This window comes from Peromyscus californicus, unplaced genomic scaffold (assembly GCF_007827085.1).
Source record: "Peromyscus californicus insignis strain IS unplaced genomic scaffold, ASM782708v3 Scaffold_119__1_contigs__length_127979, whole genome shotgun sequence".
NCBI lineage: Eukaryota > Metazoa > Chordata > Mammalia > Rodentia > Cricetidae > Peromyscus > Peromyscus californicus.
The window spans coordinates 109,270-127,980 of NW_026294401.1; the positions used below are offsets into that span (position 1 = coordinate 109,270).

Here is an 18,711-nt window from a genome sequence, read left to right on the forward strand (position 1 = left end):
TTGTACTTATGAGACTGACACATAAGGATTATGAGTTCAAATGTATCCCTGACTAATTTTGATAACCAAACCAGGTTAAATAACAAATATCTCAGGGAATTTGTGAAATTATGAAAACACAAACCAGGAACAATCTCTCAGAGATATAGCAGTTTTGGGCTATTATGATTAAATATGCTATGAACATAGTTGACCAAGTGTTCTTGTGGCAGGATGGAGGAACATATTTTGGGAATATGCCCAAGAGTGATATAGCTTGGTTTTGAGATACATCACTTCCCAATTTTCTTAGGAAGCACCATATTAATTTCAAAGCTATATAAGGTTGTACTCCAACAAGCCATGGAGGAGTGTTTCACTTACTCCACATCCATGCCAGTATGATATGTTTTTTATGTTAGTTATCTTAGCCAATATGACAGCTATAACATAAATATCAAAATAGTTTTTACTTGCACATCCTTGATGGCTAAGGATGTTGACCATTTAAGTATTCCTCAGTCATTTTAGATTTCTCTGTTGAAAATTCTGTGTTTAGGTTTACACCACATGTTTGGATTATTTGGTTTCTTCAGGTCTAGTTTCCTGAGTTCATTATTATCCTGAGTGTGGCAACTGAGAACCACATAGACACACATGATTATGTACTCACTTATAAGTGGATATTACCTCTTAAGTAAAGACTAATCACAGTACAATCCACAAATCCAGAGAGGCTAAGTAATAATTATAGCTGAAGGGAGGGATGCACAGATTTCCCTAGAATGGGGAAATAGAATTGATTTTGTGGGTTGATGGGAACAGGACCAGAAATGATCAGGTGAGGAAGAGAAGAACCATGGGAGAGAATAGAGAGAAAGGTGAGAAGAATAGGGACAATTGAGGTGGCAATGCATGTCCTATTAGGGTTGTTCTTCTTACCTAGCTTCTCTGGGATTGTGAATTGTAGCCTGCTTATCCTTCACTTTAACTCTAATATCCACTTATGAGTGAGGACACACTGTGTTTGTCTCTTTTGATCTGGGTTACCTCACTCAGGGTGACTTTTTTCTAGTTCCATCGATGTGCCTAAAATTTCATGATGTAACTGATTTTTAACTCTGAGTAATATATATATATATATATATATATATATATATATATATATATATAGTGTAATCCATTTTGAAATACATTCAAATAGCAGCAGAAATGACAGCTCAACAGACCTGTTCTGAACACCCTATACTCCCCATAGTATAGTCTGCGGTCTTCCTTACAACTCACTACAATAGAAGAAGAGGAGAATCCTGGAAAGAACCTGCAAGTTACCTGCCACTACTCCTGATTGCTAACCCTTCCCAGAGACCTTCAATGGCTAAGGGTCACCCAGGTTGATGTAAGAATATCAGCAGCTACATTTGTGAAAGAGCAGAGATAAAATGATTCAGAAAGCACAGACCTTCCAGCTCTGCCCACCCAGCCCAGTAGACAAGGCTCTAGTCAAGAAAGTTTGTACTTTAGTAGACATTCTTCCACTCTTCTATAGCACATCCTGTTCCTCATCCAAAGCACAGGGTTCTTTGTGTGCACATTGTATTACACACTTTTTATGCAGTGCAGCCAACACACTGCCTTGTATCTGGGAGTTCTACAGCCAAACACAGTTCACAAACACATAGTAACTGTTGTATAAGTTACTGTGTAACTGTTCTTAAAAAAACAAGCCATGAATTAGAAAACAATGAGGGGTCATGGAAGGGCTTGGAGACAGGAAAGAGAATGTAAATATGATATAGTTATAATTTCAAAAATTATTTTGAAAAGTTGAAGCAGGCTTTATGTCCATGTGCTTCAGACACTAGGGATAGATATTACAGCACATCAAATGTTTCTCAAAGCTTTCATCTCAGAGTATACTTCTAAAACCAGAAAAATAACGTCCTGATAGGGAGAGCCACAACATTTTACACAGATCTATTTTGGTTGAACTATTGTAACTATAGCAACTTGATTTCAAGATAAGTTCAATCCTTTATTCAGGTTCTGGATTGCCCTGGTCTGTGGACTGAAAGAAATGGCCCATCAGGACATTTACGGAGCATCTAAAATTGATTACCTAATTCCACATTGCTAATCTCAACTATTGTTAAAGTAGGAAATCTCTCAACCTCTATCCTTCCTCTCCCTTTCTGCACTGTGACTCTACCAGCTTCAAAGTTGGTCAACAAACTCAACTCTTGCACAGGTCCCTCTTCAATTGTAAGTTTCCAGAAATGCCAGAGTTTGGAGGACACTCATTCAGTGGTCTATTTTTCTTTCTCACTGACCAGTTAAGACCCAGACTAGAAGAAATGGCAGAACTATCTTCACAGCCCTCAACAGCACAGTCAGGATTAAAATATCAAAGCAATTCTCAATTACATTGTGTGAGCAAAGTGTGAGCTAAAGAAGAAAGTGTTCTAAATAGAAAAAAAATTATCAATACCTGAGAAAATGCAAAAAACCTTTATAACAAGAAAATACAATGTTTCTTAGCATACACATATGAGGTATTTAATTTATTTTATATTCTCTATTAAGTATGTTAACATTAACATTGTTAAAATGATTTGACAAAACATAAAAGGTTGGGCGTGCATCATCTGTACTTAGAATTGTACTTAGCAGACCAAAACATGAGGATTATGAGTTCAAACATATCCTTGACTAATTACTGATGTCCCAGCCAGGCTGGATAACAAACAACATTTTAAGGTAATTTATGAAAAATATGAAAAACCCACCACCCTTTTACAGACAAACTTACTTGAAAATTATGGTCACATAGTGCCTGATATTTAAATACAAACAGACCACTTAGATGATGGACATTATTCTATACATTGCAGCAGATAAATTCCTCTCACTAAGTGAGAGCACAATAGAACATGAAGAAAAGCCACAGAAGGAATATAAAAACCACAAAATAATCTTCACTAAGTAGATTTACATTACCTATAGCCACTTTAATATATACCTCAAAATTTGCAAAATAGAAGCCATAATGAGATCTTCACATCAGTCTTTAGTGAACATGTTGAATAATTTACTTAATTCAAGGAAATGAAAACAGGATGTTCCTAGTTTTTTTTTCTTGAAAATGAAGACAACTGTGATTTCTAAAGTTTTTACCAAATGTTTACATGAATACACTTTTTCTCTTGTATGAGATTTTCCTTATTTCCTGATATTAATAGTACATAAATGAAAGCTCTAAAATATTTACAGGGCTAGAGACTTGGCCAATCTCTAAATACAAGCTCATTCCCAGGGTTTTGACAACTTACTGTAATTCCCACTGCAAGAAGTTCCAGGGGTCTAACCTTCTGGAGAAGCAGAATGCACATGCACAAGTACAGACAGGCATCACATAAGTAAAATTAAAAGAAATCTTCAAACTAATTTTTACTTAATGTTTTTCTGTTGTAATTCTAGTCATAAAGGTATTGAGGCATCTGAATGCTTACAGAGTTACTCCCAATCATGTATTGATTCATTTAACTGAAAGCAAGCATGTAGGCTTGACTTCAGAAAAATCAATGATTCTCAGTCTGGGGTATTATTTGAGAAAATTAAGGAGATGCTGTCCTGCTGGGGGTAGGCCTGAGAGTATAACATTTCCCATTTATACTTTAAGCTTTATGTTGCAGATTAAGAATGTGAATTTTTAGTTTCCTATTTTAGCTGCTATGTCTGACACTTGCTTCCATGCCACTTTCATACAGACCTTGTATTGCTTTGGAACCAAGGGCCAATTAAATACTTTCATAGGTTCACATTAACATGATGTCATCAAAGCAACAAAAATGAATTAGTACTCATTCATGAAGTTTTACACCTGGATTCATTATCTCATGAAATTGAAGTATGAAATCTAAAAGAGTTACCATATTGTTTAAATCCATAGTCATTTTGATCATGTGAATTTGCAGGAATAAACCAAATACAGAGGGACATCACAATTCTTGAAGAGAATTTTGACACCTGTGAGATATTTCTCTCCATAACAATCACGTGTAACTGAATATAAGTGTGTTTGCTAAGGATCTTATCAAATCCTTTATAGTCACATTTCTTTGGTATGAGTTTTTTTATAGATGCTCAAGATGTAAAGTTATATTCACAGGCTTTTATACACCAATTACACAATAAAATTAATACTTTTCTAGGGTATCTCTCCAGTATGTGTTCTTCTATGCAATGGAAGAATACTGTGTTTTGCAAAGGCTTTACAATACTGATTACATTCGTAGTATTTCTCTCCAGTATGTGTTATTCTATACATTTGAAAATGACCATGCTGTACAAAGACTTTACCACACTGATTACATTCATAGGGTTTCTCTCCAGTATGTGTTCTTCTATGCATTTGAAGTTGACCATGTTGTACAAAGGCTTTACCACACTGATTACATTCATAGGGTTTCTCTCCAGTATCTGTTTTTCTATGCATTTCAAGATTATTGTGAAGTACAAAGACTTTACCACACTGATTACATTCATACAGTTTCTCTCCAGTATGTGTTCTTGTATGCCTTTGAAGATTAGTATGATATCCAAAGGCTTTAGTACATTGATCACATTCATATGGTTTCTCTCCAGTATGTGTTCTTGTATGCCTTTGAAGACTACTGTAATGTCTAAAGGCTTTAGTACATTGATCACATTCATATGGTTTCTCTCCAGTATGTGTTCTTTTATGCATTTGAAGAACACTGTTTTGAGCAAAGGCTTTACCACACTGATTACATTCATATGGTTTCTCTCCAGTATGTGTTCTTGAGTGCCTTTGAAGATGATTGTAATGTTCAAAGGCTTTACCACACTGATTACATTCGTAGGGTTTCTCTCCAGTATGTGTTTTTCTTTTTTCTTTCTTTCTTTCTTTTCTTTCAGAATATGAAAATTTATTATTGCATTTCCATTGTCAAAATTTAGGATCTTGGTCTTTCCTTCTTGCCTTTGTACAGGGCCCAAAGGGACACATTGGCTACTTTAACAACCTTGAAGCGGACTCCAGGAATATTACCTACAGCATGACCTTTTCAACCAAATTCAGCAACCAGAACTTCATTGTTTTCCTTAATGAAGTTCAAGCAGCCATTATTGGGCACGAAAGCTGTGATCTTCTTGCCGTTCTTGATGAGCTGCACCCTGACACACTTCCTGATGGCAGAATTTGGCTGTTTGGCTTCAACCCCTACTTTTTCCAGCACAATTCCCTTGGCATGAGAGGCACCTCCAAATGGATTGGCCTTCAGTGCTATACCCAAATGGGCTTTATTGTATTGTTAATCATGCTACTTCTGGTCCCGTCGGTGGCTGCGGAGGTTCCAGTCAGTACGGAGACCATGACACTTGCCCATTTGCCGGCACCACGGGCCCGAGAGAAAGAGAGCCAGTATGTGTTTTTATATGCATTTCAAGATTACTGTGAAGTACAAAGGGTTTACCACACTGATTACATTCATAGGGTTTCTCTACAGTATGTGTTCTTCTATGCCTTTGAAGATTACTATGATGTCCAAAGGCTTTAGTACATTGATCACATTCATATGGTTTCTCTCCGCTATGTGTTCTTTTATGCAATTGAAGAACCCTGTGGCGAGCAAAGGCTTTACCACACTGATTACATTCATAGGGTTTCTCTCCAGTGTGAGTTCTTTTATGCATTAGAAGAACACTGTTTTGAGCAAAGGCTTTACCACACTGATTACATTCATAGGGTTTCTCTCCAGTATGTGTTCTTGTGTGCCTTTGAAGATGACTGTATTGTACAAAGGCTTTACCACACTGATTACATTCATAGGGTTTCTCCCCAGTATGTGTTCTTGTGTGCCTTTGAAGATTACTGTATTGTACAAAGGCTTTACCACACTGATTACATTCATAGGGTTTCTCCCCAGTATGTGTTCTTGTGTGCCTTTGAAGATTACTGTATTGTACAAAGGCTTTACCACACTGATTACATTCATAGGGTTTCTCCCCAGTATGTGTTCTTGTGTGCCTTTGAAGATTACTGTATTGTACAAAGGCTTTACCACACTGCTTACATTCATAGGGTTTCTCTCCAGTATGTGTTCTTGTGTGCCTTTGAAGATGACTGTATTGTACAAAGGCTTTACCACACTGATTACATTCATAGGGTTTCTCCCCAGTATGTGTTTTTCTATGCATTTCAAGATTATTGTGAAGTACAAAGGCTTTACCACACTGATTACATTCACAGAGTTTCTCTCCAGTAGGTGTTCTTGTATGACTTTGAAGATTAATATGATTTCCAAAGGCTTTAGTGCATTGATCACATTCATATGGTTTCTCTCCAGTATGTGTTCTTGTATGCCTTTGAAGACTACTATGATGTCTAAAGGCTTTAGTACATTGATCACATTCATATGGTTTGTCTCCACTATGTGTTCTTTTATGCAATTGAAGAACACTGTGGCGAGCAAAGGCTTTACCACACTGATTACATTCATAGGGTTTCTCTCCAGTATGTGTTCTTTTATGCATTTGAAGAACGCTGCTTTGTGCAAAGGCTTTACCACACTGGTTACATTCATAGGGTTTCTCTCCAGTATGTGTTTTTCTATGCATTTCAAGATTATTGTGAATTACACAGGTTTTACCACACTGATTACATTCATAGGGCTTCTCTCCACTATGTGTTTTCTGATGCCTTTTAAGATTACCATGTTGTGCAAAGGCTTTAGCACATTGATTGCATTCATATTGTTTCTCTCCCTTTTGACTTCTTTCATGCCTACAAGGATAATTTAAAAATGTAAAGCTTTACCACAATTATTACACTGTTACATCTTTATTTCTCTAAGAATTAATTTTTCAGATCGTTGTACATGTAAAAAGGAATCAAATCTTAAGTTTTTATCACTTTGCTTAGACTCATGTTGTTGCTCTTCAATAAGGATAATTTTCCAAATTTGGAGTTGCCTGTTATGGTAAGAACCTTTATTACAGGACTCACATTTATGGCATATTTTTTCTCAAGGAGATTTTTTCATATATATGAAAAGAACTGGAAGAATTCATACTTGCACCCCACTTGTTTCATCAATATATTTTCCTATACTGTGAATCCTACTATATTTGCAAAGTGAACCAGGGAAGACAGAAGTATTACATCTTACCACTACTCATAGGGCTTCTCTTCAGTTTGTTTACTGATGTATTCATTTTTAAGCTGGGAAACCAATTACATGTAAACGTGAATCACATTTAGCAAGTCTACTCAACATGGCACCACTACACAACTTATAATTGTTTTGAGATGGACAAGGATACATTTCTTCTTCGATATCCCTATGTTCATACGACTTGTATCCAGAGTGACATATGATATTCCTAGTAAATGAAGAATAGCAAATACAAGGTTTCTACAATGCCTCCACACAGTTTGACATTTTGTTCCTCATGGACATGTCCTATGGGTTTTAAGGATTTTCCACTACAATCCTCCCTTAACTCTTGAATCTAACAACCCATTTCATTAAACTTAGCAGACTCAGAACAACTAGAGAGTAACACTAGCTTTACTATGGACTACTTGCTTATTAGAATGTTTTGGACATAGACTTATCATATATTCAATGTGTATACCTTTGGTAGTATGAGTGATATGAATCTAAATGAATTGGCAATTCTACAACACAGCTCTAATAGATCTATGATTCAAATGCTAATTTCTGTTAAGGTATTGATTGCTTGTCTTTCTTCTAAAAAGAATGACCTGCCAACACAATTCACTTACCTGCCTTTCAGGTATATGGATTATGAACATCATTAATGTACTTTAAGCTGTGATTATTTACATTGCTGCATTTCTTTAAAACTTAAAGAGACATTAAAATATTTCTGGGGGCACATTTGTATCAGCTTTTACATGAAAATTACCTTTCATGTCGTTCAGAACTTGGACAATGTTCTTCAACTTCAAGATCTTCCCAATTGTATCCTAAAATATAGGATGAAAAAATGTACGAAATATTACAGAAATTTGTGCAGAATTTTAAGTTACTATCTTCAGTGATCCTTAGAACCATGCCTGATTTAGTCACCCCATTCTTCCTCATTCTCAATCAGAATTACCAAAGAGCATCAATAACCGAGAAACAGTTGTTGCCTTACTTTAAAATGTGAAGGAAAATTTACCTATAGCAATGAGGTTCATATATGTCTCCAGCATCACATCTTTATAGAGATTCTTCTGGGAAGGATCCAGTAATGCCCACTCCTCCTGAGTGAAGTTGACATGCACATCATCATATGTCATGGCATCCTAAAATATGCCATACATAAGTATGCCATGCATATGTATAAAACAAAAGCATGATACTGACAACATTGTAAATGCATTTTTCTTTGACAATATAGTCATAATTCTGGTGCTTCCCACACTTATTCTACAACCCAGATATTACAATATAATCATCAATTTATTTTAGAATGAAACAGAATAGGAGGTTTGCTTCTATTGTTTCTGAATGCTTTGAATGGGATATCACCTTGCAAGAGAAATGCCTATTAACAGGCATAGAGAGACAAGCAAACACATCAGCAGTACTGAGTACACATCAGAGAAAATGTATGAATAATAACTAACTACAAAAAAGATGACTAAACTTAGTGTATTGGCTCATGCCTTTAATCCCAGAACTCAGAAAGCAGAGACAGGCATATGTGTATTAGTCTAGTCTATGCAATCAGTTCCAGGACAGCAACAAGTAACTATTAAGAACCTGTCTGCACTGCAAACATTAATCGAATGTCCAAAAAAGATAGGATAAACTCAGAGACTTTTTTTAATGAAGTTGCTACAAAGAGTTAGGCATTCACTCCAGTTCTGTATTCATCTTCCAGAAATCTGAATTGCTCTAGTTTAAACTGTAGTTTAAAAAATCTTACTAAAAAGAACTGTTTATTGAAACAGTTACAAATAGACAGATGATAACATTAGCAATATCACTGTTGATTATAAATAATCAACACAGGGCAGGACAGATGACTCAGAAGTTAAGAGCTTTTGCTGTTCCTTCATATAGATGGGTTCAATTGCCAGGACTTAAATGGGAAAATCACACAACTGTTCATTATTTCAAGCTCATGGATTCTAAGACTCACTTTTGACTACTGCTAGGGCCACACATATGTGTGGTACATATCCATGTATACAGGCAAAAGAATCATAATTATTACAAAGATCAAAACAAATACAATGAGCAAGAGGAATGTTACACCCATGTAATTTAAAGACTCAGAAGACCCAGGCACTATTATTGTCATGAATATTGCCATCCTGGGAAAGAGAATGATATCTTCTGCCAATTTTAAAAATTCAAGCTGGTGATAAAGCTCAGAAAAACAGCATAAGTTTGCCATGTACAAAAATGTATAATCTAGGCCAACCACCCAATAATATCTATTAAAAACACCTGGAATTTTGGCCAACCTTTAATGCAACCATGTAGAAGAAAGAGTCATTTAAATCTCAGAGTTTAAGGCCAGGCTGGTGTATAAAACTATGTTTAGGACAGTCAGGGTGACTCAGACAAAGTGTATCATCAGAAACAAATATAAAAACAGCAAAATTAAAAAAAATCATGCTAGAAAATGGCTTAGCATTGAATACTACTTTGTTTAATTGTATCTTATGTGATGTAGTAATACCATCTATAATGGTGGTGAAGTCATGACAGTACAAGAAGGAATATGGTTGATTCATATGAACCACAACATAATAGAAACCTAGAAAAGAAAATGAGTTGAGGCTATAGAGATACATATTATACCCCACCCCCAATGAGATATTTCATCCAGAGAGGTTCTTCCTACTTAAGTTTCTAAAAGCACCATGAAGGAAGCTGCCAAGGAGAGACATATGTTCAAATACCTCATCCTATCTGGGATCTTTTCATACAGTCGACTAGATTCGGACCCACATCACTATAGACTCAGGATTATCCATGATCATTTAGCCACCTCAATAATCCTCAGAGTCTGCACCACCTGTACATTTGAAAGATTTAAATTGTTTTCTGATTTTATAAGATGACACAGTCAAGAATTTGTCTTGAGTGTCAAAAGAGACTCAAGCCATTTTCTAGCATGATTTTTTTAAATTTTGCTGTCTTGAGTGTCCCTTTGACACTCAAGACAAATTCTTGACTGTGTCATCTTATAAAATCAGAAAACAATTTAAATCTTTTAAACAAATAAATGGCAGAGAAATCCCATTCCCATTCCAAAAGAGAGGAACTGAGACACAATGAGGAAACGTTGGATAAAGAGAAGACTGAAACTCAGCAGGGCAACCATCAAATCTAGTAGTTCTGTGTCAGACACATGGAGCTTCATTTTCAAAGGGCTTAGATGGCTCTCAACCCACAATTTCCCATACATCTCTCTCTTTGGTTACTTCCTCTCCATATATGCAGCTCTCCATGAAAGATATCTCATAGCTTTAGTATCTCAACATCTTATGGTCTCCAAATGCAACCCAGGCTGCATCCTCATAGTATCATGCAATGAACTTAGTGTCCTCACTGCATCTCTTACAATACCAAACACACATGGCTACAACAGTGCTGACCTGAAAACACAGACTAACAATGTATGAACTTAAATTTTGTATCATTCTGGTTTCTAGAACCAATTCACCATCAATGATTCCCCCCAATTTGGCTTCTAAGTTCTGATGGCCCCTACCATTCTTGGATCAGAGTTGCAGCAGGGTTTGTATGAAGTTCCTTCCTGGGACTGGGAATCACTTTGCCTAATCCCTCCATTAACTGATGGCATAGAAGGATGGATTCTTACCCTTAGGACACCTTGCTAGACTTCCAATATAGAGCAAAGGCCTTCTTTATAATGGTTATAATCTTCCTGAAATTCTTGTCTCTGTTTAGCATTTGACTGTCATCTGAAAATACATAGTCCTGTTTTTCTCTACAACCCATACATTTTTCATATATTTATGATCTACTTCTTGAATTTTTTCACTGTAATCCTGAATGAATCATAAATAATAGGCATCCAAGAGAGTCATTATTCCATCTAAGAAATCAGCCCCATTATTTTTTTAATGCTTCCTTACTCATTTTCTTGGGAACATGGCATAATAAGAAAGGTTAGGTGCCAAAATATCATATAAATGACCTCTATCTTAATTCCCACTGTAATACTATGTCCTCTACCCCAACTGTTTACAGTACTTTCAACAGTACTTTATTCTAAATACTACAAGAATGATCAATTAAGCTCTGTGTACAGCTTTCTATGTCCTTTGCCATCTAAATTTTGTTATCTTTAACATTCCTCCAAATGTCATCATTCTCAGAACCTTTGAATAACAAAATCACTTTTGGTTTATCACATTCTGCTATAACTTACATTTTTCTTGCTCTGATTCAATTGTCTAAACAAAAGTACCTCAGGTAAAAGATGTGCCTATTTGGCTCATTCTGCCAGATCACAATCCATCATTGTGGGAGCTTAGGTTAGAAATTCAGACTAGCAACTGAAGGCAAAACCATGAGGAATCTTCATTTCCTGGCTTTCCCTCTTACTTGGTCATTGTCTAATGCTTAGTTTACTGTCTTATCCAGTGCAGGCAAACTTTCTTAGGGATATTGCACACTCAGTGGAAGGGCCATTACCCATCAATCATCAATCAACAAAATCTCTCAAAGACTTAGAAACCAGCCATTCTGATGGGAACATCCTCAACTGATGTTCCCAAAGGTGATTGTAGAATCTGAATTATTGACATTAATTAAAACAATAATATGTGAGAAGAGTTAAAAAAAAAACAATATATCACTACACCAATAACTTAAGTAGGTAAAATGCAAATATTAATGATAATAACAACTAAAAACACAGATATGATAAAAAATGAGGAAATACAAGTTTCTAGGAGCAAGAAAAGGAAGCTTAATTTTTTGTACACAGAAAATCGCCAAACCAATAAACTCAAGAAACTCCTGACATAATGTATCAGTTTTCCAGAAAATAAAAATAGGTGAAGCTTCATCATTTTCCAGAGAAACAAATACAGCTAGATTATAGGCAGTGGGAATGAGTCCTGTACTCAGTGCATGAGTTGGCTGTTTGAAACCTGGGACTTATACAGGGACACTTGTCTCAGCCTTGGTGGAGGGGACTGGACCTGCCTGGACTGAATTTACCAGGTTGAACTCAATCCTCAGGGGAGTCTTTGCCCTGGAGGAGATGGGAATGTGGGGTGGGCTGGGGAGAAGGCAGGGGGGCCGGGAGGGGAGAGAACAAGGGAATCAGTTGCTGATATGTAAAATTAAATTAAATTATAAAATAAAATAAAAAAATAATCACACAACATAGATGGTACCATTGACAAAAAAAGACAGAGAGGAAGGCATACAAATATAACATTGTCACTTGAACAAGAAATATTACATTCTAATAAAAATTCAAATCAAAGAAAACACTGACTAACACTCACCTTGTGCACTCCAGTTCTCGCCTTCACCAATAATAGAAAATGAGGTCAGTGGTGGGAGACACCTTTAATTCCAGCACTCGAGAGGCAGAGCCAGGAAGATCTCTATGAGTTTGAGGCCAGACTGGTCTACAGAGTGAGATCCAGGACAGACAACAAAACTACATAGAAAAACCTTGTCTCAAAAAACGGAAAAAAATGGGTTGGGTGAGAAGGACTCTTCCACCAAAATTGGATAGACTTCCTTGAATTGTAATAATTCTACATTATAGAAAATAGTTTTGGCTCTTAAAGCTATATCATTCTCTGTTGGTAATGAAAAGGATGTCTGTTAGATCATTTAGAAACGATTTTCTTTCCTATGATTGAAGATTGGATTTAAGTCTGCATCAGAGTGGGAAAATGGAAAATTTTCAAACCAAAGGAAAGGTAAAAGCCTTTTAAATAAATATTGTGTGATTTCTATTCTATACCTAAAGCAAGCTGATTTCCTTTAATTATTTTATAAGTCATAAGGGCTTTTGAAAACAAATCTAGCCATATTTTATGTGTACATTTGTATGTGTGAAAGAGCATATTTTCCATGTGTACAGATGACACAACAAAGAGCATATCAGATCCCCTGGATCTGGGAATATCAAATAGTTATAATCCTCAAAACTTGGGTGATGGTATCTGAACTCCTCCAAGAAGAATACTTGCAGAGTGACATGCAGAGTACTTTTTATCCAACAAACTGAAAGTCTTTCACAGATTAACCACAACAGAAATCTAAATAAGGAAATAAGGAAAAGAATGATCCCTGGGAACCTAATGAATCGGTATTAAGATGTTGGGTATGGGATCAGGTAGGCTACCTACAGACTTTCCCCACTCTCTGTTACCCAAGACTCAGGGTCACCCCAAGGGCTGAAACAGAACTGCAGCTTCTCCTTTCCCTTTCCATGTCCCCTCTGGATTCCAAAAACTATCCCCACCTACCCTTCCCTACTCACTTCATATCTGAGTCACATCACTCAAATGGGCAGGACACTCCCTGGCTCAATTATTTGCTACATCTTCCAGAATGCCAGTTAAAATGCTTGCAGATCTATGACACCATCACTTACCCTAGACCTTATTCTAAAAGTTGCCCTTACCACTGGAGTAGAACACCAGAGGCATCTTCCCCTCTGCCCTCTCCATGTCTTCTGTGGATCCCTAATATCAGCCTTCCCTGCATTTATTTTCCCCCAGCTTCCAACACCACCAAGCCTTCTCCCTTGAACACAACAGCCAAGAAGGCCAGGACAAAAGGCAATACTCACTCAACACATACTCTGAAACTCCAAAGAACAAAGAGAAAACCCCAGAAACAAAACTCAAATCAAACCAAGAAACCAGTACCTAGACTTATAATCACCCCCAAACCCAGATGCTGAGCATAAGAACATAGTAACAGTCAGGGCAACATGGAACCAACAGAGCTCAGCTATACTATCACAGCAGGCCCTCAATTTTCTTTTTTTAAAAAGATTTATTATTTTATATATACAGCATATATGACTGCATGCCAGAAGAGGACACCAGATCTCATTATAGATGGTTGTGAGCCACCATGTGGTTGCTGGGAATTGAACTCAGGACCTCGGGAAGAGCAGTCAGTGCTCTTAAACTCTGAGTTATCTCTCCAGCCCCCTAAATTTTCTAACATAGCAGAAATACAAGAAAAAAGACCTTAAAACAAACTATATGGAGATGATAGAGGGTCCTTAAAAAGAAAATAAATAAATATCTTAAAAAAAATTCATGAAAGCACAAACAAACAGACAATTGGAGGAAATCAATAAATTCCTCCAAGAAAGCTAGAATAACACAAACATTTGCAGTAAACCCATAAACAACTTAAAGCCAAGATAAACCAACAAATATTTGAAGGAAACAAAACTGTTTAAGACTTGAAAATGGAAATAGAAACAATAAAGAAAACAGAAACTGAAGGAATTCCAGAAATGAAAAATTTAGGACTACAAACAGTACAAAAAGTGCAGAGGCAAGGTTCACCAATAGAATAGAGAGATAGAAGAGAGAATCTCAGGCACTGGGGATACAGTAGAATAAATGGATACATCAGTCAAAAAATGTTAAATATAAAATTACTTGATGCAAAACAATCAAAAAATCAGGGACATTATGCAGAGACCAAACTTATGAATGACAGGAATAGAAGAAAGAAAAAACCCAGGTCAAATGTCTAGAAAATATTTTCAATAAAATTATATAATAAATGATTCCCAAGTTAAAGGAGGTGCTGATGAAGGCACAAAGAAGCATGCAAAACACCACATAAATTGGGTTAGTAAAGAAAGATCCCTTGTCACATAATAAGCAAACCAATAAATATCCAGAACAAAGGAAAATATTAAAAGCTGCAAATGAAAAAAACCTAGTAACATATAAAGACAGACTTATGAAAATTACACCTGACTTATCAGTGGAGATTCTAAAATCCATAAGGGCTTGGACACATTGATGCAGGCTCTAAGTAACCACAGATGCCATGCTGAATTATTATATCCAGAAAATTTTCAATCTCCATAATTGAAGAAAATAAGATATTACATGATAAAGTCAAATTTAAGCAATATCTATGTATAAATCAAGTGTTACAGAAGGTACTAGAAGAAAAAATCCAACCCAAGAAAGCTAGCTACACATATGGAAACACAGTAAATAAATAATATCACATCACATCAGCAAAAACAAAAGAAGGGAAATGGAAACACACACACACACACACACACACACACACACACATACACACACACAAACATACTCTCATTCACATGCTATCATCACCACCAATAACAAGAACAAAACAACAAATATTAATAATCATAATTACTGATATCTCTCAATATCAATAGCCTCAATTTCTCAATGAAGATGCAAATTAACAATATTGACTCAAAAAACAAAATCCATCCTTCCACTGCATACAGGAAACACACTTCAACATCAAGGATAGATATTTGTGAAAGGTGAAGGCTGGATAAAAATTTCAATCTATTGGAACTAAGAAGCAGGCTTGTGTAGCCATTTTAGTATCTACCAAAATAGATGTCAACCAAAAATTAATCAAAAGAGTTGGGGAAAACACTCCATATTCATCCAAGGATAATTCCACAAATATGACATTTCAATTGTTAAAATCTTTGCCCCAAACACAAGGTAACCCACTTTTATAAAAGAAACACTTATACAGATCAAATGACACATTGACTCTCACACAGTGTTTGATAGTTGTAGACTTCAATACACCACTCACACCAATGGACATGTCATCCAGATGAAAACCAGAGAAATATTGGATCTCATGGATTTTATAAACCATAAATCCATAGATACTAGAGAATATTCTACCCAAAGAAAAAGAATAAACCTTATTCTCAGCACAACATGGAATTCTCTCCAAAGTTAATGACACACTTGGACACAATTCAAGTCTCAACATATACAAGAAGATTGAAACAACTACCTGCATCCTATCAGACCACTAAGGATTATAGCTACATATTAAAACCAAGCAAGCAAAAAACAGAAAGCTTCCAAACTCATGGAAAATGAACCAATCTCCACTGAAGAAAATATGTCAAGACAAAAATAAAGAAGGAAATTAAAGACTTTCTAGAATTCAAGGAAATAATACACAATGTATGCAAACTCAGGGGACACAACAAAAGTGCTGATATGAGGAAACTTCATAGCACTAAGAGCCTATATAAAAAGTTAAAAGAATGAAGAGATCTCATATTAGCAGTTTAACAGCACATATGAAAACTCTAAAACAAAAATAAGTAAGCATACCTAAGAGGAGTAGACTGGAAGAAACTATAAAATTGAGCAAAAAAAATTAACAGAATAGAAACAAAGAAAAATACAAGGAGTCAATGAAGCACAGCTTTGGTTCTGTGAGAAAATCAACAAGACATACAAATCCTCATTCAAACTAAGAGACACAGAGAGAATATTCTAATTTACAAAATCAAAAACAAAACTGGCCCTTAAAAATCTGGAGATTGCAACAAACTGGAGGTAAACAGACTCTGGGTTTCCAATTTCAGCTATTCAATGAGTCATTGCCTCACTGCTTGATATCCTTGAGATCATTAAACTAATTAAGCACAGACTTCCAGTGTTGTGGTAAATATAAAGTGAATTAAAGAGCAATTGCAATCATGAACATAAAGAAACAATACCCAATAAAAGATTTGCAAACTGATTCCAAGAATACATCCAAAAGATCATCCAAACTGATTGAGTATGCTTCATCGTAGAGAGGCAGTGATGACTCAATATATAAAAATCAGTAAATGCAATCCACCATAAAAATATACTGGAAAAAACTATATCATCCCATTAGACACTGAAAAAGCCTTTGACAAAATCATACATCATAAAAGTCTTGGAGAGATAAGGGATACAAGGTAAATACCTAAGTGTAATAAAGGAAATTTACAGCAAGCCTATAGCTAACAACAAATTAAATGGAGAGAAATTCAAAGTAATTGTACTAAAATATGGAACAAGATAATTCTGTGAACTCTCTGTAGCTACTCAATATAGTACTTGAAGTTCTAGATAGACCAAAACACAACTGAAGGACATAAAAGAGATATAATTTGGAAAGGAAAAAGTCAAAGTATTATTATTTGTAGATGATATGATAATATACTTAAGTGACAATAAAATTCCAACAAAGGGACTACAACTGATTAACACTTTCAGCAAAGTGGCTAGATACAAGGGAAACTCAAAAAAAACAGTATCCCTCCTCTAAAAAGTGACAAACTGACTGAGAAAGAAATAAGGGAAACACCCTTCACAATAGCCTCAAATATTATAAAACATGTTCAAGTAACTCTAACCAAGCAAGTGAAATACATTTGTGATCAAAACTTCAAAGTATTTGAAGAAAGAAATTGGAGAGGATATCAGGAGATGGATAGATCCCCCATGCTCATGGATCAGTAGGATTAACACAGTAAAAAGGCCACCCTACCAACAGCAATGTAAGGATTCAGCACGATCTCCATCAAAATTCAAACACATTTGTTTGAACACCTTGAAAAGACAGTTTGCAGATTCATATGAATAACCAAAGGAACGGAATAGCTAAAACAATCTTGAACAATAAAAGAACAACACGGCATTGTCAGTAAAAAAGACAAGTTGAAAAATGGAATCAAGTTTTTAAGACCCAGACATAAATCTATAAACATGGGGACACCTGCTTTCTGATAACAAAAATAAGAAATATGAAAAGGGAAAAAAAGACAGCACTTCCATCAAATGGTGCCTGTTAATCTGAATTTCTGCATGTAGAAGAATTCAAATAGATCCACTTTCATCATGCTGAACAAAACTCAAGTCCAAGTGGGTCAAAAACCCCAACATAAAACCAGACACACTGAAAAAGATACAAGACAAAGTGGGGGAAAGCCTTGAATGCACTGGCTCAGGAGACAACTTTCTGAACAGAACACCAAGAGTTCAGGCACTAAGGTCAATAATTAATAAATGGGACCTCATGAAGCTGTAAACCTTCTATAAGCAAAGGACATAGTCAATTAAAGAGGCAGCTTAAGGAATTGGAAAAGATTTTTAACAATTCCATAACCAATAGAGGCCAAATCTCCAATATATGCAAAGAACTCAAAAAACAAGATGTTGATTGCTATGGAATAATCCTTCTGTACATTGTGAATATGTAGTACTCTCACAGGTTAATTACAAATTGACTGGCCTATAGCTGGGCAGGAAGATGTTGGAAGGGAGAGTCAGACTAGGAGAATTCTGGGAAAAAGAGTTCAGAGACAGAGGAGTCACCAATCAGACAGAAAGGAATTAAGACACGCCAGAAAGGTAAATGCCACAAGCCTCTGGGCTGCACATAGATGAATAGAAATGGTTTAATTTCTGTTATCAGAGCTATTTAGTCACAAGTTTGAGCTATAGGCTGAGCACTTGTAAATATAAGCCTCAGCGTATTTATTTGTGAGCTGCAACCAGGAAAAATACATGTACCTACCCGTGAAAATCTAACTAATTAAAAAAAATGGAGTATGGATCTAAACAGAGAATTCTCAACAGAGGAATGTCAAATACCAAAGAAACACTAGAAGAAATGTTTAACATCATTGGCCACCAGGGAAATT

At 35.8% G+C, this 18,711-nt stretch overlaps 1 protein-coding gene across 1 annotated transcript; it reads right to left on the reverse strand.

Annotated features, from left to right (window-relative positions):
* Positions 1 to 5,271: 5,271 nt before the first annotated feature.
* On the reverse strand, positions 5,272 to 8,810 carry LOC128118596 (zinc finger protein 431-like). The gene is made up of 3 exons (XM_052751339.1): positions 8,191 to 8,810; positions 7,933 to 7,993; positions 5,272 to 6,028 (listed from the first exon to the last, which is right to left on the reverse strand). The coding sequence occupies exons 1-3, from the start codon at positions 8,309 to 8,311 to the stop codon at positions 5,359 to 5,361; spliced, it is 852 nt and encodes a 283-aa protein (XP_052607299.1). The 5' UTR covers positions 8,312 to 8,810; the 3' UTR covers positions 5,272 to 5,358.
* Positions 8,811 to 18,711: the final 9,901 nt, after the last annotated feature.